The sequence below is a fragment of the Juglans microcarpa x Juglans regia genome, chromosome 8S, assembly GCF_004785595.1.
Source record: "Juglans microcarpa x Juglans regia isolate MS1-56 chromosome 8S, Jm3101_v1.0, whole genome shotgun sequence".
NCBI classification, from domain to species: Eukaryota; Viridiplantae; Streptophyta; class Magnoliopsida; order Fagales; family Juglandaceae; genus Juglans; species Juglans microcarpa x Juglans regia.
The window spans coordinates 5,036,211-5,063,560 of record NC_054609.1 but is presented as its reverse complement, the minus strand read 5'-3'; the positions used below and the strand labels follow the sequence as shown (position 1 = coordinate 5,063,560).

The following is a 27,350-nucleotide window of genomic DNA, read 5'->3' as shown; positions in this document are numbered from 1 at the left end:
CCCAAAATAATATTTTCTCTTAATCAATTAATAGGGTATTTTGTTGGTTTTTTCAAGAATTTGTAACGGTAATTTTTAAAAGAGAAAAATTATTTTTTAATTTCTATCAAGGGCATTCATGTCAAGCTCTTTATGGAGTGGCTAGATCAAACTTTTTTAATACTTTGAAGGGGCTATTGCCAAGATTTATAATTTTGAGATGATTGCAAATTGAATATCTTTTGTCTCAAGTCGGCCGGAATGGGCCGAAATTTGAAACGAAATGAAATGAGGATGTATTATGTATCGGGTGCTACACCGAAATGAAAAATTCCGGCCAACCGGAATGGAACTGAATTCAAAAGTATGCTTCTATTGCTTTCTACTAAAGAGGAAAAGGATTTTCCTATTCCATTGCTCACATTGATCTTTAACAAAAAGACAACTAGACTACAGATAATTGGAACAGAAAGCCTTTTTACTTCAAACATAGATATTAGGATACCATTACAGACCGAGGCCAGGTCCAGATGTATATCCAACTGCTTGAGTTTTCGTTACAGGCTTTGTGCTTTTCAAGGCCATTGAAATAATGGATCGTATTGAAACATAGATATCTAATCTAGGCCTCATATAATTACACAGATGAGATGATAATAATAATGAGATAATATATGAATAATAATTAAATAATATAAGTTAAAATTTTTTATAGAGTTTTGAGAATGGAGAGAAAAAATTGAATAAAAAAAATTATAAAGTTAAAATAAAGTTAGAATATAATTTTTGTTTTTGAATTTAAAAAAGTTGAATTATTTATTATATTTTATTTAGAAGTTTGGAAAAATTGTAATGATTAAATGAAAAAGTTAAAAAATTAAAAATTTGAAAGTGAAAAATGTTTATATTTAAATGGTGTTTAGATGTTGAAATGAGATGATATAAGATAAACCAGCCCCAATTCTTATCCTTCTGTGAAAGTAATGGCAGAGAACCTTACCTATAACAAAAGGGATCCGAGTATCAACAGCCTCAGACAAGAAGAGCTCTTGCACTTTCCTTTCTCCCAGTCTTGAGCCAACCCAAAGAATCGCTGTTTCCTTGTAGAGAATTTTTCCTCAAGGGAATTCATCTACAATATTTTAGTATGTCATTCTATTTTTCTATTATGTTAAATCATATTTCCTTGTTAGAGTAATGTTATATGCAGTCGTGAAATGCGTAAACGTATTGCAATCACTTTAAAAAAAAGTAAGATCCACTATAAAAAAATATTATTTTTTCATGTGGATCCCGTATTTATTCATGATAGTTGCAGTCGTGAATATGCAAGCGCCGTGCAATCACTTTGAAAAAAATGAATAAATACGAAATCCACATGAAAAAATAATATTTTTTTATAGTGGACCTCACTCTTTTTTAAAATAACTACATGACGCTTACGAATTTCATGACTGCATGTAACATTACTCTTCTTTGTTGACTTGACACAAGTGGTTCTGTAATGCGGAAAAAAATTGTGCAAACGGACACAAGTGGTTGCATTGCATAATGCAGTATAAAACTGTTCAAGATGTGACAAGATCAGTGAATCATGATACTACTAGGACAAAAAAAGGTTGTTACTTGCATAGATTTAAAAGGAATATACACCATGCAGCGAAGGAAAACCATACAACTCTTTACACAACCATATCTTAAATGAGGGACATTTTTTTAAAATAACAGCATTTTACATAAATACCTTCAATTTAAAACATGATCATATAAATAGTTGTATGTGTATCGTTACTCTGCAAGGAACGCATACCCCAAAAAGCACATGAGAAGAGTCGTGCATTTACACATTAATTTGAACAAGTCTAGTGAGCACAAGGATGAACCACTCAGCCTTGATGCCTGTTTTACCTGGACCTTCAATTCATTCTTAGAAAAATTATATTAAAATTATATTTGCAAGTCGGTGCGAGAGGAGAAATCTCCACATTGCTAACATGGCAATGTGCAGGTTTGATTTGCAAGAGAATTTGATTTTAACAGTGTGAAGAGTAAGTCCTTCACATCAACACACGACAGCTTGCTCTTAATGCCTATTCTATACCCAAATGCATATGGCCAGCCAAATAATGGAAAAACCTCACTCCACACTTAAATTTCAGAAAGTTATATATCATATCCTCCTTGCTCTCCACCTTATGTATCTCCCTCCATCATCAAGCAGTGTGAAGGATGAGTCCTCCACACCAGCACACACCGTCTTGCTCTTAATTAAAACCTATTCTGTATCCGAACGCATGAGGCCAGACAAATAATGGCAAAATCTCAATGGGCACTTAAATTTCAGCAAGAAGTTATATATCATACCCTCCTTGCCCAGGCATGCGGATATCCACCATCAATGTCAACCGTAGTTTTAAGATCTCTTTATTTATCCCGGAATATTTAACCTAAACACAAAACTATGCATCAAACAAAGATCTATGCTAATATATTCTCCGACTCTAGCTAATTTCAAACATACAAGTCTACATCAGAATATAAATATAGGCACAAGAATTTTTATTTACTATACAATGTCTGAAAAACAATGTGCAGAAAGCCTAATATTGCAGATAACTTGAACAATGTTGAAAATACAAAGGAGCCGTAGAAGAAAACACGAGCACAGAACAAGTGGGAAGTCAACAAAACGACAAGAGCAATGCATTACATATGGGGGACTGACACAGAGGACAAAAACTAAGCTTACTTTCACAATCTTTACAAAGGCAGAGATGCTTACATGGCAACAAAAGCATGCACACTTCATAGACTCTACAAGCCTTGCAAGTCATCATCTCTTTCATGTCATTGTCATCCTTGCAAAGCAGGTGAAAATCAATGGAACGGCCATTGCAGCAAGAAGCTGTATCATCTACTTCACTATCACCACATCCCTCCTTACTATCTCTATTTTGAGCATAAACTTGCTGAAGATTGAATTTGAGAGCTGCAATCATGTTTTCATAGTATCTGGCTCGCTGTTGCCATGCACCTGCTTCAGCAGTTAACTGGTCCATTCGCTCTTCAAGCTCTGCATTCTTCCTGTTAATACTCTCAACCTCGGCCTCCTTCTCACGGAATTTCTGAAGGGCTTTTTCTTCCACAATTGAGAGAGTTTGAAGTTGGCTGGCTTGGACCTTTTCTAAAATATTTTGCCGCAATTGCTCACCCTATTAAAAAAAAGTAAGAAATACTTTATATAGTGCAAACAGTTGATTATGAAGTGCTTATTGGCCAATAGCACAATTAACAATACAAGGCAGTATACCCTCCCACTCAGAAAGGAACTTCCAACCTGTGCATCCCAGAGTGTAAGGAGTGGTGGGCATGAAGAAGAGCAAAGCACCTTTTAAAGTCAGTTTAGTTTGTTTTAATTTTTAACATCTTGTTTTTTCACACTTCGTCAATAACCTTAGCAAAGAATAATTACAGATATTACTACACAAAAAACGAAAAATAAACTTACAAATCAAACCAAACAAACTTACATATCAGAAAAATCTCGCACAAATTGAACAAAAAACCAAATTGAACAAAATCGAACAATAGACCCACGGGTCATGGCCACGGCCATGGGTCATACAGATCTGTGGGCAGATCTGCAATAGTCGCCATGGTTGCAAGCCCGCGGCTGTGGGTCGTTAAATTCGAAGGCTTGTCACGGCATCACGGTGTCACCCACAGTCGCAGTCACTAGCCATTACCCATGACAACAAAGTTACGAAGAGAAGTTCTGTCATCTTTGCCGGCTTAGAGGAGGAGAAGAAGGGAAGAGAGAGAAGAAGAGAAAGGAGAGACAAGCCGAGGATGGTGGGTAGGGGCGGCAGGGCCCCGCTGTAACATACAGGTCCTAACTTAGGGCTTAGAATTATTATTATTAGTATTATTATTATTATTATTATTTTTAAGATCTATTTGAAATAGTGATTTTAATTGACTGGGTTTCTTCCACTGCCATACACCCGTATATCCCTCTGTTTTGACTTCCTAATTTGAGTAGTTTCCTATTTGGTAACCAATTCACGCTCCAAAATCCTCCCATAAATCCTCTCTTAGGTTTTTCTAGAGTTCCATTATTATGCTAGTTTCGAAAGAAGCCTCAATGCCACCTTCTTGGCACTCATACCAAATAAGGTGGGGTCAGTGGATGTTTGTGATTATTGTCCTATTAGCCTTGTGACTGGGGTCTATAAGATTCTCTCCAAAGTGCTAGCAAACTGTTTGTACGGTGATGGAGAAGTTAATCTCGAAGCCACAAAATGCATTCGTTAAAGGTAGACAAATCCTAGATTCGGTTCTAATTGTAAATGAGGTGTTGGATGGACGTCTCAAATCTCGGGAACCTGGGTTAATCTGCAAATTAGACATGGAAAAAGCCTATGATCATGTCAACTGGAAATTTCTGCTCTCTTTACTTAAAAGATGCGGTTTTGGAAAGAGATGGATGAAATGGATAGAGTTTTGTATCTCAACAACTCAATTCTCTATCTTGGTGAACAGTTCTCCAACAGGCTTCTTTAACTCCTCTCGTGGGTTGAGACAAGGAGATCCGCTATTGCCATTACTCTTCCTATTTGTCATGGAAGCCCTCAGTAAGATGATTGTAGGTCTTGTGGAAGGCGACTCTCTCCCCGGTTTCCCAGTGGGGAATGGTTCTCTTAATATTTCTCATTTTCTGTTTGTTGATGACATTCTTATATTCTGTGAAGCAAATCTAGGGCATATCCAATCTTTGAGGGCTCTACTTCTTTATTTCGAAGTCGTTTCAAGTTTGAAAGTTAATCTGTCAAAGTCTGACATGGTGCCAGTGGTAATGTTCCTGATGTGGCAACTCTAGCCTCTCTCTTGAGATGTAAGGTATCTTCTCTACCTCTTCAGTATCTTGGATTACCATTGGGTGCCTCCTTCAAATCAAAGCAAATTTGGAATCCTGTGGTTGAAAAGGTGGAGCGTAGGTTGGTATCTTGGAAGAAGTATTTATCAAAAGGTGGTAGGCTTACATTGATTAAGAGATCGTTTGGATGTTGAAGTGAGTTAAGTTGAGTTAAGTTAATAAAATATTATTATAATATTATTTATTATTATTATTATTATTTTGGGATTTGAAAAAGTTGAATTGTTTATTATATTTTGTGTTGAGATTTGAAAAAGTTGTAATGATGAGTTGAGATGAGTTATGTTTCCAAACGAAGCCTAAAAGTACTTTCTCTAACCTACCCACCTATTTTTTATCGCTGCTCCCACTCCCAACAAAGATTGCCAACCATATTGAGAAGTTACAATGTGATTTCTTGTGGAGTGATTTGGAGGACGAGTTCAAGTTCCATCTGGTCAATTGAAACACGGTATGCATTCCAATTTTTGGGGGTGGTTTGGGTATTCATAATTTGATGAAATTCAACCAAGCTTTATTGGGTAAATGGCTGTGGTGGTACCAACAAGAACGGGGGGTGTTGTGGAAGTTTGTCATTGATGCACAGGTTGGGGAAGCATGGGGTGGTTGGTGCTCGAATGAGGTACGTGGTTCACATGGAGTAGGGTTGTGGAAAAACATTAAGAAGGGTTGGGAGACTTTTAGGAGATAGACACATATTGTTGTGCGCGATGCCTCTCGTGTCAGATTTTGGCATGATAAATGGTATGGTGAACATTGTCTCAAAGACACATTCCCCGCTATTTTTGAGTTAGCACGAGTAAAGGATGTAGCGATAGCGGACCTTTTGGCTTTTTCTAATGGCTCCCTCAATGGAATGTGGACTTCACTAGGGCAGCCCAAGGCTTCGTTTGGATCATCAACCCATCTCAACTCATCATTACAACTTTTTCAAATTTCAACACAAAATATAATAAACAATTCAACTTTTTCAAATCTTAAAATAATAATAATATTAAAAAATAATATTCTAACAATATTTTATCATCTCATCTCAACTCAACTCACCTCAACATCCAGACGTAACCCAAGATTGGGAGTTGGAGGTTATTTCAAACTTCTATGCAGCTACGTATTCAATACGTATGACCGAGGGTATGATGGATAGGATGTTTTGGAGCCCTTCCAAAAAAGGTAAATTTACGGTCCGCTCATTTGATAGAGTTTTATCAAACCCGGGTAGGCTCTCATTCCCATGGAAGAGCATTTGGCAGACCAAAGCTCCTTCAAAAGCAGCATTTTTTGTTTGGACAGCAGCTTTGGACAAAATTCTCACCATGAATAATCTCAGGAGACATCAATTAATGGTATTAGATTGGTGTTATATGTGTAAGAAAGATGACAAATCTATTGATCATTTGTTTCTACATTGCGAGGTGGCTAGGACCCTGTGGGATGATTTTTTTACAGGACTTGGTTTATCATGGGTTATGCCTGGTAGATTGATAGACTTTCTAGCATGCTAGAGAGGCCTTCGAGGAAATACACAAGTGTGTTGGTGTATTTGGTGGGAGCAAAATGATAGAAGCTTTGAAAACTAAGAGAGAACAATGGAAGAGCTGAAAGTTTTTTTCTTCAAAACATTGTTTTCTTGAGTGGGAGCTATTGTTTGTAATGGACTCAATGTCCATGACTTTCTTCTTTCAATTGTACATTATAGATAGGTATTTCTCATGTATACTTCTTGTGTACTTGGGCTTTGCCTATTATTATGAATAAAAACTTCTTGATTACTTATAAAAATAAATAAATAAATCCTCTCTTTTTCCCTCACATATTCCCTTCATCAAACCAGCAGCACCCTTGCGGCCAAACCCCTATGAATTAAGATGATATGCTTGTGAATGAGACTATGCATGCTATGCTGATATGGATTACTGTTAGAATGGATGAGATGTTATGAAAATCACACATACGCCATGTAATGTTTAGATCATGTTATGCCATGTTTAATGTTATGCCATGCACAAGAGTATGTCATGCCATGTAAATTCATGAAGTCAAACTTGTTCTCATGCATTATGAAAGTTAGTAAGAAAACACATGAATGAAAAGCAAACTTTAAGATTGGCATTATGTTATGGGTGGATGTGCAAGCCATGGACTCAAGCGTGGTCCACCACATGTAAGCTATTATGTTTTGAGGTGACATGGACCCAAGCATGTTTCACCACAAATTATGATACGTGGTGCCATGGACTCAAGCGTGGTTCACCTCATGTTACAATATGTTATATACGGTCAACAAAAATTGGACCAATGCATACATGTTATGATGACTACAAAATAAGTGAAAGACAAGATGAATAAATGGTAGGAATTGCATGGAGTCGGTTAGGCATGCATCCATGTTACATGGATTCCCATGATTATGTTTGATTCCGATTGTGTTTGATTCCACTTATGCTACTAATGAATGATCTATAGGTTATGTGTATGTGTGATATTGTATGTAAGTTTTTGAAATTAAGCCCAATGTTAAACTAAGTTAAGTTTACAGTATGATATGCTATTACTGAGTTTTCTACTCGTTTGTTTCTCTGTTTTAATGTCCCAGATGATGATTTCGTGCATACAGAGTAGGATTGCTAGGAGTAGAATAAACATCGACTTTGTTTATGATTTAGACATTTAAGCAATGTTAGTATCACAGAACTAATTTATGTCATTTCTTTTATGCTTCAGCATTTATGCTATGAAAGACTGTCATGCTAAGTTAGTTTTATGATCCAAAGATGAGGTATTTTATGTGATTGAATCTCTTTACCAGGCATTATGCTATTACTATACGTGAAAAACCTATCGTATGGGAAGGGGTGTTACACCCGTGCCTACCCCTAAAGCAAAGAGGCTCAATGGAAGTCCAAGAGAATTGGAAAGGCCAAAGAAAGAGAGAAGCCCACAGAAATTCCAGTTTTCATCCATTAAGGCTTGCTTATCCAGTTTTCATCTTGGATGTATTGTTGGAAAGCTACACATATAATAGATCTCATCACTGCCTGCCAAACCCTGAATAGGGGCAAGGAAAAAACATACAACACCCTAGCATATTTCCAAGACACTAAGCTTAAGAACTTTCTATAACGGCATATAGAAGGAAGTAACACCCAATTAACCTCTTAATTGGAAAAAGCAACTCCAACAAAGTACAAAATAAACAAAATAGGAATGCCTAATTGGGAGTCTTCCATCACAAGGTATCACCTCATGCACAACCTTGAAAACAAACATCATTCAAATTTCTAAGCATTAACCTGAAGATCCTACATGAGACAAACATAAAGGAACAATATTTTTCAAAGATAGCAGGTTTAGTTTCTGATATTCAAATTGCAGGAAAACTTAGTTCATCTGAACAGAATTATGACCTAGAAGCAAATAAAGGCAGACATCTTGATAAATTAACTATCCTATAAAGGTAGACTATATAATTAACAAAGTAAAAAACAATTTCATAATCTCCTCAAAAGCAGTCATAAGAAACAACCGCCTGGCTCCTGAATCTAGGGCAGAAACGATGGACTTGATTAATTCCTAGGGTGTTCTGCAACCACCAGATATCTTATGAATACTTCCAGATAATTAACAAAGAATAAATCAATTTCATAATCTCCTTGAAATCAGTCAAAGAAACAACTGCCTGGCTCAGGAATCTAGGAAAGAAACGATGGGCATGGTTAATTCATAAGGTTCTGCAAACACTAGATATCCCATGAGTACCTTTTTTCTTCCTTGGTTATGCTACGAACATTACTTAACTTACCTAAACTAATACATGAATGAAAACTACCTCCTCATTTTAACTATAAAAATAATAATGACCACAACAACAGCAGTATCAACAACAACAACAACAGTAAAAGCACCAAGACGAAGTCTTTAAACAAACCAAGACCTGAACTTTGAGGAGTCTATCAATCTCTGCATCCTGTCGCTGCAGCTCACGATCAATGTCATCGCCAATAGGCAACAGCAAACCCGAGTCTCCCGTGGAAGCCATGCGGGTATTGTCAAGGGACAAACCTAAACCCGTCGAGACAGATCGCGGATGAAAGAAATCTACAGAGGATATCTGAGAATTGTTTTCCAAAAAATCTTGTTCCTTCAATCTTTTCTTCTTGGGTTCTAGTCCGAAATTCCATGGTAAATCAACCCCACCATCGCTGCCATCGTTTGCAGCTAAGGGACCAGGAGCAAACCCAGCAACATGGACTAGAAAAATAAAAAAATTATTACAGGGTTAATTTGAGATATAATTGACACAAAGAAATATTGAAGATTGAAGTCTGATTGTTTGAGCAAAAAGTGAGAGAATGGAAGGGAAAACAAATTTCAAGTCCTGCATACTCTGTCGATTACATTTCGAAGAAACTAAGAACTCAGCTCAATTTATTCATCAAAAGACACCCTAGCTAAGTGGTAGCATTACCTTTTTCTCAGGAAACCGAAGGTCCAAAACGCACAGAAATTCATTCAGTTAAATCCGAATACTCTCCAGATTAGTTTTCGAAGAAAATAAACGTTCAGGTCAATTTATTCATCAAAAGACACCCTAGATAAGTGGTAGTCCGTTTTCTCAGGAAACCAAAAACGCACAGAAATTTATTCAGTTAACTCCTTTTTCCTTTAAATTTAATTCCCACAATTTCTGTCCAATCGAAAGGAGTACGAATAATAAAAGTTTAAATTTTGAAAAAAATCTCCCCCAAATATAATCAAAAGATGAGAGCTTTTACATGAAGGAACATAAGGAGGATGCTGAGACTGATCTTGTAGATTAGTGGGGTTGTAATAGGCGGCCGGCTGCGATATCTGACCGTCAATTGTGCACAAATTTCTGAGATTTAAAAGCAAAAAGATGAAATGGGAGTAAATAACGATATAAGAAAATTGAAAGTAATTATACAAAATAAATATATACTATTTTGAACAGTAATTACCTGAAGGATTTTGAGTGCTGTTGCTGAAGTGGTTGGGGTTGGTAGTGTTGTTGAAACTGGTGTGGTGGAAAAGCCATTGTTGGGGGGAGAGAAGAGAGAGAGAGAGAAGAGAGAAAGAAAAGTGGTCTGTGATACAGAGACTGGGAGGGGTGGCCGATGTGAGAAAATTCTTCCAACTTTCTAGCACCTTTTCTGGATCAGTTCTACAATCTCTGAATTTATTTTAGGAAGGATCTGGGCTTGTGTTTGGGCCTGGAATGGACTCAAGAGTTGCACATTATTGGGCCTAGGCAAACACTCTGTTTGCCTTTTCAGGGCAGGCATTATTTCCTTATTCCTGGCCTGCCAAATCCAATTTGGTGGAAATACAATAACTTTTGGACCAACTTTTAGGACCTTATTCACACTTCTCTTTGTTTATGATGGTCAAGCCGACCCATTTTCAAAGCCCTCACCCGGTATACCCACTCTCAGCATTCTTCTCGGTCTATACGGATCCTCACACAATCCACTCTCCTGCACTACTATTCAGAGTGCTTGCAATCCGAACAAGGCATTACCGGCAATCGGAATTCCTCACGAGGCATGCAATCCCACCTCTGCTACATCCTGGAGACTGTCTCGTTTGACCACATGATAATATAAGATGAAATGATATATCAAATCTATTAATCGTGAAGACATAATTTTGTGAACATTAGAGTTAAGCTTTTTATGAAATTTTGGAAAATAAGAGGAAAAATAAAGTTGAATAAAAAAATTATAAAGTTAAAAGAGAGTTAGAATATAATTTTTGTTTTGAGATTTGAAAAAATTGAATTATTTTTATATTTTGTTTAAAAATTTAGAAAAGTTATAATGATTAAGTAATAATTTGATTAAAAAAATTTAAAATTAAAAAATTTAAAATTAAAAAATATTTATATTTAAATGATATTTAAATATCAAAATGAAATGAGATAGATTTTAAAAGTTGATGAAAACAAACCGGGAGTAATTGCTGATGGACCTCTAATTTAGTTCTTCTAGACTTTTCTGTGTTTTTCAATATTGTAGACACGCCAAGCTCAGTACGCAATGCTGATACACAGGCCATTTTGAGTACGCCAGAGCTCCAGCGGGGGAGCCATAGCATTGTCTAGCCATTTCACTGCACATCATGACATGAAATTCCTCAAGTTGGTGGGAGAAAGTAAAGCTTGACATTAACGTGAACCAATGGCAGCCCATAAGTTATGTGCCGAAGTGGTATCCAGAGTGAAAGAAGTCTGAGGACCCTAGCTAGGGATAGATGAGGGTTGGGGCTGGCCCAACTTTTATTTTGGATGCAATAAATGGCGCAGCCATAACCATTACAAAACCCAACAGTCCCGCTACGTACAGGAGACTTTGCACAGGAGGGCGCAGGATGCCATGTCAACATGTATAAAAAAAGAAAAAAATTAAATAAAAGATAAAAAAAAACATACATACAGAGATTATGAAAAAGAAATAAAGAGGAAAACTTTGAAACTGCAGTTCTCCATCTCTTTAATCCATCTCCTACGCAAAGCGTTTAGCATTTTCCGATGGCAGCACACTACATATCCTTCTCCACATGTACGTACCTGGCACTACGATTAAAAAAATTATAAGTCTAAGTCATAAGGAGGTTACAAACATTTGTCTTTCAACTTAATTTAATTGGAGAAATTCCACATAAAAGGATACTAAATTTAAATTTGATCTATTAGAAATTATCTTAGCCTTATGAAAAGCCCTAGACAAAACTGAATAGTCATGTTACAATCAACAAAACGAAGCCTCTATTTCCGTTTGGCTAATAAGAAAAAGAAATGTTAATATTAAAGCGTGACAAAAAAAATCTAAACTATACAAGATAGAACTTCTCTAGTAAATTAAATCATCATAACCATTCTATCGAAAACAAATTTTCACAATAAATTACACAAAAATTAACTAAAAAATTAGTTGGAGAGAGAGAGATGGATACATGGAGTTCCATATGAGGAAAGACGGAGTGGAACTGATCAAGAAGTGACGGTGCAGAAAATAAAATCGGAGAAAAAGAGGAGTAGCGGAGCCTCTTGGAGGAGGGTGAAGTTGGAGGAGGAAGACAGAGGAAACTGGGAATAGGAGCACGAGATGGGTTTCAGAAACTAGAAAACTGGAATGAAACTTACCGTTTAGGAAAATTCTTAAATGCATTGTAGACTTCCGCGTTTGTTCATGCGCATCCTACGCCAACTCTCCTGCATACAGAGTTTTCACAAAATCTAATTACAGTTAGGGTCATTGTTGCAATGTTGCCACATTGGAGTGTGTTTTTTTTTTCCCCCAAAAATCTTTAAACAAAAACAATTTCAACTCATGTTTAAACTTTTCATTATGCTTTACACATTGAAAAATACAAAAACTAAAACTATAATAAATCTTAAAAAAACTTCTTATAACAATATCTAAACAATCTTTGCTATATGTCTTCTAAAAGCTTGATACAAAATGCATATCAAAATTTCGGAATTTGCGTGTAATATCATTGGGGTTGTAGTTTATGGCGGTGCGTGAGAACATGGGTAACGCATGAGAATCACTCACTAGTCGTTGGGTTGGTAATTTTGTAGTGGTGTGTGCATGGGACTCACGTGCGATGAATATAATAATGCGTGAGCATCACTTACTAATTGCTTGACGACGATTCTTATAAGTTCATTTAAAAGTTCGTTGTTGTAAAGTTATTACGATTTGGAAATCAAAAGATGATCAAGACTTTCCCAACCTAGAGGAGCTATGGAGGGGAAAATAACAAAAAACTCATGGAGGAGCTCACCTCTTTTAGATTGGAATTATGCCATTAACGATCACCAATCATATACAATATATTGATACTTTCCATTGGCTGCCACTGGACATGAATCATGAGATGTTGTCGAATTAATCATATATCCAGTTGAATAATATTAAAAAAAAAAAATATTTGTAACAGATTATTTGCAATGAAAATAATTATTTAGAATAAAAATAGATTCATTTTAATATAAAATAATTATTTTTATAAAAAATAATTAACAATAAATAAATAGTTTTCTTGCTATGTATAAAATGAATACACAGAAATAAGGGAAGAAAATTGGCTGAAAGATGATCAAAAGTTGTTGCAGTTTATCCGATCCCATCCAAAAGGACAAAACGAAAAGGTCTTTTGTTCTCTTGCTGCTTTCTTTCTGCATGCTTTTCTTCCTGAATTTCCTCGTTTTTGGGCATGGGTAAGAGATATGCATTGGGACTAATCCATGAAGAAGCTGAGGCCCCATAAATTTTCAGATTTTCTGCTGGAAGTTTCCGTACGTATAAATATTGCCTGCTATTTAATTTTTTTAAAAAATAAAAAAAATCTTCATATCAAAAGATATATATATGTATATATATATATATATATATGAGGTTAAAATCAATTACAAATTTTTTTTTTTAATTTTTTGACCCTCCTGAATATTTAAATGAAGCAAGCTATATCAGTGAGGCAAAGATCAGATCATATTCATAATATATAAATAATAATATTTTGAAAAATTCTATTTGGAAGTCAATCATATGCAAAGTGCACCCTCTATTTAATTGACATAGAAAAACTTGATTTGTTAGAAAAATTTAAAATTAAAATCGCTTATAAATCAAATATTGGCATATCAATAAAATAGTGGGTGTGCTTACATTTTTGCATATCATTAGATTTCTATGTAAATCATCCGATGAGACGGTTATATAAATCACGCTTATTTCTTAATTGTCTTAATGGTTAATAAGTATTAATCCGGATCGAGTGTATATGTAATAAAACTTGGACTTGCCTTCATACTCTAAAAAACCAAAAAGCAAAAATAGCAATAGTAGTACTCTTTTTGTCATTAGGGCATAGTGCTAAGGGACCACAGATCGAACATGGTGCGCGCTTACGTACGTCCAAACCCTTGAGTGAACTTCATGAGCCGTCTAGCAGTGTTCACGGTAAGAAAATCTCTTATATAAAATGGATATTAAAAGCACATTGTAAAACTTTAGAAAATTTGTTTTTCCAATAGGATATATATATATATATATATATATATTATAAAGGGTATTTCCCCCTCTGTCTCAGCAGGCCTGAGAGGGACAACTAAGGAGGCAAGAAGTAAAGGCCTAGCCTAGAATAAGTAGACACTTCGGCCTGGCCCATGGGTAGACTCTTCTGAATTCCACCTGCATGAGGGAACGTGTTGTAAGAGGATGAGACTCGCCGGCCTGGAAAACCTTTAAACAGTGTCTAGCCCTTGAATGCCTGTCCGCATAATGGGTGGGAAGTACAGGGGACCTTCGATCATCTAACATGAAAATCATCGACGGACCACCAAGGATACCAACGGGGTGAGGCGAATCAGGGGACCACGCCGCATTAATGGCACTATTATTCGAGCTACATGCCACATTAATGATGTCGTCGCAGAGCCATACTACATTAAATGACTCTGACAAAAAGAACAATGCGAATGACACAGACTCCATAGGGGTAGACATGATCTGCCCCCCTAGACTCCCGGTATAAAGAGCAACTCCTAAGTACAAAAAACCTTCTCTGATCCCTGGACTCTCTTACTTATTTACAAATTTTCAAGAGACTTTACTGATTTTGGCACAAGAGACTCTTCCGCCCTAAGGCCACTCTCTCCTAGTTGTCTTCTTCTCTATTTTCACAGACCCAGTTCTGAATACTTGAGTTGCTGGAATGTGATACCACATATGATAAAGATAAGGTATGTGGTGTATGAGATCCCACATTACTTGAGAATGAGAAGTTTTTACTCTTTATAAGGTTTCACTGATGCTCCAATTGTATCATTGACTAATCATTTTGGAGTATAGGTCATATGGTTTGTGTTTTCTATTGGGACGTTACAAATGGTATCAAAGTCTATTCCAACTAAAAATGTGAGACTTAAGCCGTGCCCATATGATAAGGATATGGTATGTGGTGTATGAGATCCCACATTGCTTAAGAATGAGAAGTTCTTGCTCTTTATAAAGTTCAAATGGGATTTCAATTATTTTATTGTTTAGTATTTTTGGACTATATGCCATGTAATTTGAGTTTTTCATTGGGGCGTTATATGGAACATAGTCCAAAGACGTACGAAACACGACGTTAACATACTCTAAGAACTTGCATTGCAGTTATGGCATTGTTCTTTTCTGGCATTGCAGTTATGGCATTACACCAACCTTCTCCACAATAACTTGCTTATGCTTCTCCTCAATCTTGAAAACTATGAAGCGATAGGTCCTTTTTCGCCTTAAAATAAAACCTTATAGGTTGTTAATAGAATTAACAAATGAAAGACCTTATAGGTTGTTAAAATAAAACCACAAAATTAGCAACACAAATATAGTAAAAATCTTAGCCTAACACGACCCACCCTTTTTTTCAATAACAATAAAAAAGAAGTAAAAGAAAAATCAACTAAGCTAGGCTAGAAGAAATTGTAATATGCTTGCCTAGATTTCTAGATAATGGAAAATTCCAACAAAAATACGTTGGCCTCTTTTGTCCCTTACAATTTGTCTAAGTTGCCCAATGTGCTCAAGGTAGAAAACTGGAAACAGAAGTAGAATTAAATCTAAATATTAAGGATAATGATAATACTTCCAAACCATTACTAAAGGACTCTAAAATCGTACGAAAAATCATATCAACTCTTAACATGCACTGCAAATCCTTTGTCCAAGAATAACATCCATACAAGACTGCGTATAGAAGAATATCAGAACAAAATGCATTCAAAACTCAGCATGATCCATTTGGTTAAGGAGAGTAGATCGTATTATTTCCAATCATCAAAATAAAAATGAAGGATAATGATAGAGTTACTATCCTCCTACTACCCATTTACTACTCTTTTTGTATTTGAATTTTTTTAATTTTTTATTTTACTTAATGGTTAAGGAAGTGACTATTAGTAAAATTATATATTTTGTTAATTTTTTTTAATGATTAAGGATGCTAAAAGAAATACTTAAAAGGAAATGATAAAAAAATAAAAAAAATTCAAATACACTATAAGTAGTAAATGGATAGTCGCCCTATCACCACCCACAAGAAATATCACGATTCAAAGAGTAAAAACAATAAAAAAACAATTTAGATTTGCAAGCTGAAGAAGCACAACTAAACTGATTAATAACTATACCTGCGCACACAGATTTGATGATGGAAATAATGTGGATGCAAGTCTCCGGCCATCATCCTGTTGAGTCAAAATCCACCATCTCTATATATTGAGTGAAAGGAAGCTGATAATGTTATACCTAATACACAAATAAATATTATCGAATAATTTAAAACAAGTGATTGATAGTAATATCTAATGCAAGAAGAATCCCTGAATTTTACATGTCCCTGAAGTATATTGGTTCACCACTCAGCTCATCACGCATGCAAGCTGCATGACGACGGGGGTGCAACGTCTTTTTTCTAAACCCATGAATGAACTTATTCCATGCATATCATATATGCATGCATATTTGAGATTTTGAATTTCATTAACCATATTCTAAAAGGAGGTTAATTAATTAATTAATTATTAGGACAAGTAGGAGGGCTCAATTTGCCAGAAGTTGAAGGCTTGATCACGTTCTTGCAATATTAAGATATTACAATTGTTCCCACAAAAAACACCACAAAATATAATAAAAAAATCCCACAAAACCCCATAAAACAGAACACAACACCCCACAAAATAGAACACAAAAGCCCACAAATACATAATGAACACAAATCACAAATCAACCAAAAGTCCAACAAGAAATGAAAAAAATCTGCAACAACCAAAAATCCCACAAAACACACTACCACGCAAAACACAGTTAAAAAAAAAAAAAAAACTCACAGATCCATTAAACACATTATGCTAGAAATGGAGAGACAAAACGAGAAGAGAAAAATAAAAATGCTTCCTTTCATTTCTTACCCTTGTCTGTGGAAAAATTGTTGGGCAGAAGAATAGAAATGGGCTGTGGCCTGCTGCGATGATGAGCTGGGCGGTGGGGGCAAATGACGTCAAACGTTGAATGGGGGTGAGAAAGATGCACCAACATATGCCGCGGGGGGGGGGGGGGGGGGGGGGGGGGGGGAGGAATGACGTAGGGGGAAAATCAAATGGGCAGCTGCTATACAAAAACGGATGGTTTTGAGGATTAAAAAAAAAAGGCCACATAGGCGGTGTGTGGTGGTTGTGTAAACAGTAGACCAGAAGTTGTATAGCTTTTTTTGACTTTACAAAGGAACAAATTGGATCGAATGTTTGTTGATCACAGGCTAAGACAACCGCCTTGAAAAAGGAGTATAGATTCATATTATATAGGGCTACAATCCATACTATTCAATCAATTATTCAAGAGTAATGCTATATATAATCGTGGAATACATAAGTACTGTGTAATTCTTTTGAAAAATAGTAGGGCCTATTATTAAAAAATTAGTTTTTTCATGTGACCCTCATATTTACTCACTTTGTTTTAAAGAGATTGTACATCGCTTGCGTACTTCATGACTGTAAATATCATTTCTTATTATTCAATGTAGTTATCTATATGCAAGTACAATAGCCATTTATCTAAAAATTCAATTGATGGGATCTATCATTTAATTTTATTTAGTCTGAGTAATTATCATCGTACACCTACAACTATTTTACAACTTATTTTATATTCAACTAATACAATTATTACACTTAATTGAAAATAAGCTTAATGTTCTAAAATTACTCTTCATTTTATTTAGATTTGTAAAATAATTGTACAAGAGATGTAAATTGATCATTTTCTTAACCTTTAAAACAAGAAATACCAAAGTACTGGATGTTAATGCGGAAAAAAAGAATTAAAATTGATATTTGTTCATACAAATTATTCCATTTGTGTGAATGGGATTATTATTAAATTCATCTCTAAAATATAGGTTATTAACAAATGAAATAAGGTAGATCAATGTGATTGCATGCAGCAACCGTTACAAGATTGGAAGATTAATGGAAGTTATAATCTCATTAATTTATTTCCTTAATTTGTTATCATGAAAAAATGTTATTAAAATGTTGAGAAGTATATAAATATGGAAAATAAGGAAGATAAAGATCGCTTGTTGTGAGACTTATCCAAAAACTTTGTTCATTCCATTTTCTCAGTATTTAGAAACAATCTAGCTACAAGCCTACAACACATCAGATTTATCCTGGCATGCATGTGAGGGGCATGAGATGAGCTGTGTATTGTACATTATTTGGGGGCACCCCTGAATGCCTTTTTTTTTTTTTTTGGAAGGACGACGGAACCTCCGAAACTTTATTAAAATCCTCACTTTTGGTGGAGGGAAACTATAGTAACAGCCTAAACCAACTTATTATAATCAAATCAATACAATAACCACCCATCAAGACTTAAATAAAAAATCTTATACACAAACCAAACTATGTACGAAGCTGAGGAAGTCCAAGTTTTTCAATTTTCAAAAATCCTCTTAACAATTTCGAAATATCACCATAAACCATCCAATGAGCTGTCAAACCTTCTGCACCTATTTTTGCAAGGTAATCCGCCGAAGAATTTTCTTCTCGATAAATATGTTGAACCATCACATTCATCCCTCTCAACAAATCCTGAATATCTTCCCAAAAATCTTCCAAATACCAAATCGAGCATCTCTTATCCATCAACCATTTTATAACCACCATAGAATCCATCTCAATATCAAGATTAAGGAAATCAAAAATTTTGCAAACCTCAATTCAGACAACAATCCTAATAATTATGCTTTGTTATTCGTCTTATCACCAAAAAAATTAGAGAAAGCAGCCAAGAACTTACCATGATGATCGCGGAAGACGCCCCCCGCTCCCATCGCACTTGGATTACCAACACAACTTTCATTTGTGTTTAACTTGATTCGGCCAGCAACAGTTGGATGCCATTGAACTAAAATAGGCAGCTTCAAAGGCAACAACTTGAAAGGAACTTCTAACATTTTTAGGATCATTTGATCTCGGTACATGAACTCTTCCTTATCTTTCAATTTCAGCACCGACCAACCAACATGTTGTTTAATTCTCGCCCAGATCACCTAAATTGATTCACAAAGATCTTCCATTCTAGTTTTGCACCTTCTATTCCATAAACACCATAGAACAATACATGGTATGATACCAGGAAGTGAGCCAACTTTTGTAGAATTCTTAGCTTTATGGAACCAGCAGTCCACTCTATGTACTCTCTTTTCCTTGGAAAGGATCCGGCCATTCCAAACTACTAATTTATACATAGATTGGTCCCCATGCAAATGAGACCTATATATAATATGTTTTGCATTCGGGGGATAAATCAATGAAATCATGTATAAATCAAATATATTTTTTTCTAGATGAAGAATGCTACGTTTATAGAGAAAATTCACAAAAATATAATTTACAAAAGACGTGGTTAGCTTGTGATATGTATTAAGAATACAATACAAATAATTAAATTTATTTCTTCCCATCAGTTTAAACTTTTAGAACAAGTAACTAGTGTTGATTTCACATGGTATCAGAGTTGAAATCTTAAGGTTCAAACACAAACTACACTCTACCACATTCAATTAAATATTTTATGTGTTGACCACATGTGAGAGAGAGTGTTAAAAATATAATACAAATAATTAAATATACATATTCCCATCAATTCAAAGTTTTGATACAAGTGATGATTTCATAATATGTTACACCTTTTTTTACAGTAAAAGAACTTTGCAATCTTATGCACCATAACAAGTTACATAAATAAATTTGTGAGCTCTATTTTTTTGAGATCTTTTCTAGAACTAAACATTCTCTATGATAATTAATACTCACGCATGTAGAATGTTAATTATTCACTTATATATATATATATATATATACACATATATAATTATGATGCTGTTTGATATGCGTTCGAACAGAAAAATATATGTTTGAACTAGACTTTTTGTGACAAAATATAGCGTCTTAAGAAAAGAAAATCATTCGAACGTAAACAAAAACATTCGAACAGAATTTTAATAACCGTTCAAATGGTTACATAACTGTTCGAATAATAGTCGTGGCAAAAAAATATATACAATTGTGTCAGAGAAAGTTTGAAACCATTTGAATGAGATATTTAATCATTCGAATTGAATTTTTGGTGGCAAGATATAAATAAACCTGGCAAGGATGTTGATGTAGTGTTTGAACGCTCCAATACAAGTTCGAACAGTATTTTTATTCATGTTCGAATGTTGACAGAACTGTTCGAATAATAGTCGTGACGAAACGTATACACAATTGTGCCCGGGTAAAGTTCGATCTCGTTCGAACGCTATATTTAATCATTCGAACCAACTTTTTGGTGGAAAATTATAAATAAATTTGGTAGGGATGGTTGCAACATAGTTTGAATGGTACTTTTATGTTCAAACAGATCTATAAACCAATGCTCATAATATTAGTTTGAACGATATCGTTTAATTATAGAAATTTATTGAAAGACATTTAAATATTTTAAAAATAAATATTATTTGAGTTTATTAGTTATTATTTTTAAAAGATACAAAAATCTACCTATACGGATTTATTATTATTTATGGTAAATTAAAATACTTTATATTCCTAAGAATTTTATATAATTAATTTAAAAATTAATTAATGAGTTTTATTATGGTAAATAAGAATTTGTAATTAAAAAAACATTACCTTCTAGGGAGTATCATTTTTTATATTATCATGAATGGTAATTAAAATAAAGAAAATGATTTTTGACAATAACAAGTTAGCTATATATAACAAATAAAAACAATACAGTAATTAAATCGACAACGTTCGATACAACACAAAGTCAAATAAAAAATAAAACTATTGTGTAAGATTATCCAATCCTTCTGGATGACAGTAATGCGTCCCTCAATCTCTAGCAGTCAAACCATGATGGTGTAGTGATCCTCTCCACGATCCTCTCCACATCCTGGATCAAAAGTATGCGATGCTCTTCGAGCAAAGATCGTATCTCTGTGATAGTAGCCCCTGCAGCTTGTCTATCAACACTGGTATCAGTAAAAATTTGATCACGCATCTTGTCACTATCTTGTGCCACTGGAACATTAATTTGAGCCTTCCACAAGTGGCCATCGCCCTTGCTAAATGTAATCTTGTTAAGAGGTCTGATCTGTGGTTGCATTCGCTCTATTATTAGCACATTAACCCCCAATTAGACTAGGAGGTCAGAGTTCATTAATGCATATGGTAGACTACCTCCACTCGAATACCATGACTTTAATGGGTAGTGGACAATCGTTTACATCATGACATGCCACCATCTTATACACATACTGTCTTGTTTATTAATTCTGCTAGTGGAATGTGTAACGGGGATATATATATATATATATATATATATATGGGTTTTCCCTTTTCTTATTTTCCGTTCTCCTACATCTAAAAATAAAAGATAGATTATTTTATATATTTTTTATCCAAAATTATATATTTACTTTTTGTGTAATTTAGAATCTTAATTTAAGTTATCAAAATTTTACGATATGTGATAGTTAGTTATAATATTAGTTATCTTGTTAATAATAAAACTTCACATTTTTTTATTATATTAAGCTATCACTACATCAATGTCAGTAGAGTGAGCCACCGTGAACATTAGATTAGGAAGTGTAATGTAATGTGGAGTTTTGACCTCTCTTCTTTCTTAGAAAGGTGGAGTTTTTTTATCGCTACTGTTCTTCTGAACGAAGAGAGATTCTGCTGTGTGATCCACAAAAGCAAGGTATAGAGTTACGTTATGGCCGAAGAATTATCTAACCTTTACGAAGGCTTGAGCCTTACGGAAGAAGAGAAACAGGAAGTTCTCATTCCAAATGAGGAAGTTCTAATCTCTATAGCAAAAAGTAGGAATTGTTTGGCTGCCCTTATTGTTACGGAGAAAGAAATGAACAGAGGAGCTTTTCAGAATACCATGAGTAAGGCATGGAAAGTAGAGGGCCAAGTTTCTTTTAAAAACCTTGGTATCAACAGGTTCTTGATTGAGTTTCAGAACCACATGGAGAAGGAGTGTGTACTTTCGGGTAGACCTCGGTCTTTTGACAGGGTCTTGGTTTGCTTATTTGATTGTGAAGGCTGCGTGGCTCCCGAAGACATTGAGTTTAAGAAGGAACCATTTTGGATATAGTTACATGACTTGCCTTTTGCAGGAATGAACAAAACCATGGAGAAAAGGTGGGGGCAGCTGCGGGAACTGTTATCTCAGTTGATGTGGATGCAAGTGGCATGGCTTGGGGCCATTTTCTTAAAGTTAGAGTTCTACTAGATATATATAAGCCTCTCACTTGGGGCAGATTTATCAATATGGGAGGAAAACGTTTCTGGATTCCGTTTAAATATGAGAGGCTTCCCTTGTTCTGCTTCCAGTGTGGTGCCATTAAACACACTGGTTCGTCTTGCCCAATTTCTCCTCCGGGGTGTAAAGTACGTGAAGGAACAATACCTCAGTATGGCTCCTGGCTAAGAGCTAGCACTCAACTGAGGAGCTCTCTAGTCTTCAACAAGAAGGATGGTGATTTTGAAAACACATGAAGTTGGCGCCAAAACAAAAGTAAAGATAGTAGGTACAAGGACGATGTGATAGGACAAAATGTCACTTGCAAATCCAATGTAGGCGTTGAACATGCTGACCTTGGGAGTTCTGACAACTACCAACTACTGGAACTTTTACACGAAAAGGGCAATAGGTGCAGAACAAAAGATCAATAAGACCCTCCTATTTAGGTAAACTCTGATAGCTTTGAGATTTCCCACTTGGTTGATGTGCACCCTAAGGACACCTTGACTTTAAAAGGAGTCCTTTCAAACCATGACCCCTCTCTGTATCACACTGGTCAAGACACATCGAGCCCTACTAGAGACTTGGCTTAGGACAGCTCACCTTCTTAGAACCCACCCATTAAAATTACTGTTGGCATTGCTAATAGAATCACGTGGAAGAGGAGGGCTGGAGAGTTAGGGCCTAGAGGAAACCATAGCCCACCTAATATGGTTATGTGTGAATCTAGTGATCCTAAACCAAGAAAAAGGCCTAGTGCAAGATCTTATGGGATTATCATGACAAGGAAGAGAGCTAAACAAGCTCAGTTAGTAGAGGCTGGCCTCCAGCCCTGCCAATCCCCATGAAACACCTAGCCTGGAACTGCCGAGGGCTTGGGAACCCTCAGACAGTTCGTGAGCTTCACCTTATGGTGAAGGAGAAGTGTCCGGATGTTGTATTCCTGAGTGAAACCAAATGTAGAAGGAAAAGAATCGAACTTATTCGAGACAAATTGAGTTTTGACCACTGCTTTTCTATTGACGGTATTGGTAGAAGTGGGGGTATTGCATATTTTGGAAAAAAGAAATAGAAGCTAAATTAGATTCTTACTCCCATCATCACATCTCTATTTCAGTTTCCTCTAACATCCCAAGTAAGAAATGGACTGTAACAAGTTTTTATGGACAACCTACTATTGCTAAAACAAGTGTTAGTTGGGACCTTCTTAGGTTAATTCATTCCAGAACTCATAATCCCTGGCTGTGTATGGGGGATTTTAGTGAGATTATGTTTCAAGATGAATACCTTGGTTCTAACACCTGCCCCTTTAAGCAAATGGAAGAATTTAGACTGGCTTTATCAGACTGTGGTCTTATGGACATTGGATTTAAAGGCTCAAAGTTTACTTGGTGTAATAGAAGGGAGGGTTCTGAGTTCACTAAATGTCGTTTGGATAGAGCCTTAGTTAATGATGAGTGGCTTAATATTTTTGAATCTAATAAGGTTTTAGTTCTACCAGAACAATGCTCAGATCACAATCCCTTATTTATTAATTGTTTAAACTCTGCCCAAGTAGAAACTCCTAAGCATAAGATTTTTAGATATGAAGTCGCATGGGGCAAAAGAGAAGGATGCACTAAACTCATTAAAGCTGCTTGGTTACAAAAACCCCCTCAAGCTTCTAAGCTTGATTTTACTCGAGAAGGCTTGAATGTATGCAGGGATAAGCTCAAGATTTGGAGTTAGGAGGCTTTTAGATAGCAGAAAAGGCTTCTCACTCATAAGAGAGAACAACTTAGACTGTTACAAGAGTCCAACTCTGGTCAGCTTAGTAGTCAAATCAATGCACTTCAGAGAGAGATAGATGGTTATCTTGAAGAAGAAGAACTGAGATGGAGACAAAGAGCTAAACAAAGATGGCTTAAGGATGGGGACAGAAATACTAAATACTTCCATAAGTGTGCCTCTCAAAGGAAACATGTGAATATAATTAAACAAATAAGAAGTGAAGATGGAAGTGTGACTTCAAACCAGGAAGAGATTGCAAGTAGGGGTGTAACAAGTCCAGTCCGGTCCGGTTTTGGACAAAATCTAGGACCGAACCGGTATGTACCGGTTTTGTATTTTCCAAAACCGATTAAGCACTGGTTACCCTCCTAAACCGGTACTTCAGATTTTACCAGTTTTCGGTCCGGTCCGATCCAGTTTTCTAATTTTTTTAAAATGTAAATTTCACAATTTGTCATTAAAAATTTGTTTATAAAAAAAATAATAATTTAAAAAAATCTGTTTTATACTTTTATTAATATATTAGACTATATAATAGTATTAATATTAGACTATTGGTATAGTTATAAGTTATATATTAGTATTAGTTATAAATTATATATTGAATATTAGTATTAGTTATAAAATTTTAATAAAAACTTGTAGTATTAATTATAAGTATAATTATAGTCATTAGTCTATATTAGACTATTAGTATTAGTTATAAACTTTTAGTGATTTAGTATTAAAATTTTATGTAATAATTTATAAATTATAATAAGAAATTATTTCATATATGAATATATATAATTATATATATTATATATAAAAATTTATAATTATACATAATATATACAACTTATATATAATATATATATAATATTTTGTATAAAACTTATATATACAATAATACAAATATTATTTTTTATATATATCTTTTATCAACCGGCCGGTTTTCACATTCTAAGAACCGGTTCCGGACCGGACCGGTTCAAAATCGGTAAAAACCGGTCCGGTCCGGTCTAGTTTTCCGGTTTGAATTTACACCCCTGATTGCAAGGACCTTTCAAGAATATTATCAAAATCTATTCTCTTCTTCTAACCCAAGAAATATCGAGGCTGCTCTTAAGTCCCTCCCTCCCTCAGTCAGTACAAAAATGAATTGCTCCCTTTCTAGTCCTTTTTTTGAACATGAAGTTGAAAATGCTATTAAAGATATGAACCCTCTCGGATCTCCTGGCCTAGATGGATTCCCAGCTGTATTCTACCATCAACATTGGACCACAATTGGTAAGGAAGTAACAGCAACAGTCATTGAAGTGTTAAACACCAGAAAGGGTTATAAAAATATCAATCAAACATTTATTTCTCTTATCCCCAAGAAGAAGTGCCCACAATCTGTTTTAGACTACAGACCAATCAGCCTCTGCAATGTTTTCTATAAAATCATCTCTAAAGCAATTGCAAACAGACTCAAGCTCATTTTGCCTAGCCTCATCTCCCTCACTCAAAGTGCATTGGTTTCAGAAAGACTGATCTTAGATAATGTAATTGTTGCACATGAGCTACTGCATTCCATGCAAACAAGGTTAAAAGGGAAGCATAATGGCTTTATGGCCCTTAAGCTCGATATGACCAAAGCATATGACTGAGTGGAATGGAAATTTTTAAGTAAAGTAATGAGGAAAATGAGCTTTGAGAGTGAATGGGTAGATCTGGTGATGCAGTGTGTTACCACTGTCACTTATTCTATTCTTGTTAATGGTATACCCCAAGAAACTTTCATTCCATCAAGAGGCATTAGGCAGGGAGATCCCCTATCTCCCTACCTATTCATCATTTGTTCTGAATTCCTCAGTCATAGCTTAAATCAAGCTGAGATGCAGGGTGTAATTTCTGGAATTCCATCTGCTCGAGGCTCTTTTCATGTGAACCATCTTTTTTTTTGCAGATGACAACCTAGTCTTTTGTAGATCAAATCCAAATGAATGGTGTAGACTACAGCGAGTATTAAGCAGCTATGAATAAGTATCGGGCAAAAGGCTTAATCTTGGGAAAACTGCAATTTTTTTTCCAGCAGCAACACCAACCTTGAGGTCCAAAAGCCATTCTACAACAATCAGGTATTAAAGCTTCAGAATCCTTTGATAAATACCTAGGGCTACCATCCTATGTGGGCAGAAATAGAACCAAGGCTTTTCACTCAATACTAGATAGGGTCAAAGCTAAGATGGTCAATTGGAAGAGTAACTTGTTGTCTCAAGCTGAGAAGGAGACTATTAAAATCTGTGCTGCAGTCAATCCCTACCTATAGCAAGGGTATCTTTAAACTCCCCAAAACCATTCTTAGAAGCCTCAACCAGCTTTTGCAATATTTCTGGTGGGGTCAAAGCAATAATAGATCTAAAATCCACTGGTTGAGCTGGCAAACATTAAGGAAATCCAAACAGAAGGGGGGCTTGGGATTTAGGGGCTTTGAACACTTTAATTTAGCCTTATTGGCTAAACAAGGTTGGAGGTTCATTCAAAACCCTTTATCTCTTGCAGCCCAGGTTCTTAAAGCTAAGTATTTCCCTACATTTGATTACTTATCAGCCAAATTAAGACCTTATGATTCATATGTATGGAAGCGTTTCCTATTAGCCAGACTAGTACTTAATGCAGGACTGTTATGGAAAGTTGGCGATGGAAGAAAAATAAAAATTTGGCAGGATCAGTGGCTTCCTTGCCCATCTACATTCAGAGTGCAATCTCCTATCCACATTCTAGATGCTGAAGCTCCAGTTTCTGATCTCATAAATCTAGTCACCATGCAGTGGGATCTCCCTCTCATCTATGCCATCTTCTCAGCCTCTGAGGCAAAATTAATTAGCCAGATCCCTATTAGTCCATGCAGGAGCCAAGATATGCTGACCTGGAGATGTTCAAGCAATGGAAAGTTTTCTGGAAGGAGTACTTATCACCTTCAAGGTTCACTTATAGAGGATAGAGTGGGGCAGTCTTCAACCTAGAATTCCGATTTGAGTTTCTGGAACAAAGTTTGGGGTATCCAAGCACCTCAAGCCACAAAATCCTTTCTTTGGAGAGCTGCATGTGAGTCTCTCGCCACTAATCTGAACCTGCATAAAAGGAAAGTTGGAGAATCACCCCTCCGTCCTATTTGTTCCCTTAAACCTAAATCAGTATCTCATGCTATCTGGTCCTTTGGTGCTTCAATGGATGTGTGGCCTATGAGCTCAAAAAGAATTTAGAAATTAAGTATCCTAGAAGGCTCATTTAAAGATATTCTAGCCCCTATA

General features: G+C 35.5%; 1 protein-coding gene across 2 annotated transcripts; it reads right to left on the bottom strand.

The window, feature by feature from the left end:
* Positions 1-2,512: 2,512 nt before the first annotated feature.
* On the bottom strand, positions 2,513-10,082 carry LOC121244674 (probable BOI-related E3 ubiquitin-protein ligase 2). 2 transcript variants are annotated; one of them, XM_041142849.1, is made up of 4 exons: positions 9,895-10,082; positions 9,691-9,791; positions 8,850-9,166; positions 2,513-3,191 (listed from the first exon to the last, which is right to left on the bottom strand). In XM_041142849.1, the coding sequence occupies exons 1-4, from the start codon at positions 9,969-9,971 to the stop codon at positions 2,661-2,663; spliced, it is 1,026 nt and encodes a 341-aa protein (XP_040998783.1). In that variant the 5' UTR covers positions 9,972-10,082; the 3' UTR covers positions 2,513-2,660. The 2 variants fall into 2 exon arrangements, with proteins under 2 accessions (XP_040998783.1, XP_040998784.1); XM_041142850.1 differs by having other exon boundaries at positions 8,850-9,154.
* Positions 10,083-27,350: the final 17,268 nt, after the last annotated feature.

Coding starts and splice junctions, on each gene's coding strand:
- LOC121244674 (XM_041142849.1), bottom strand. CDS start 9,971: ATGGCTTTTCCACCACACCAGTTTCAACAACACTACCAACCCCAACCA. Junction 9,792..9,894: donor CAGCACTCAAAATCCTTCAG/GTAATTACTGTT, acceptor TTTAAATCTCAG/AAATTTGTGCACAATTGACG. Junction 3,192..8,849: donor ATAGACTCCTCAAAGTTCAG/GTCTTGGTTTGT, acceptor TTTTTTTAATAG/GGTGAGCAATTGCGGCAAAA.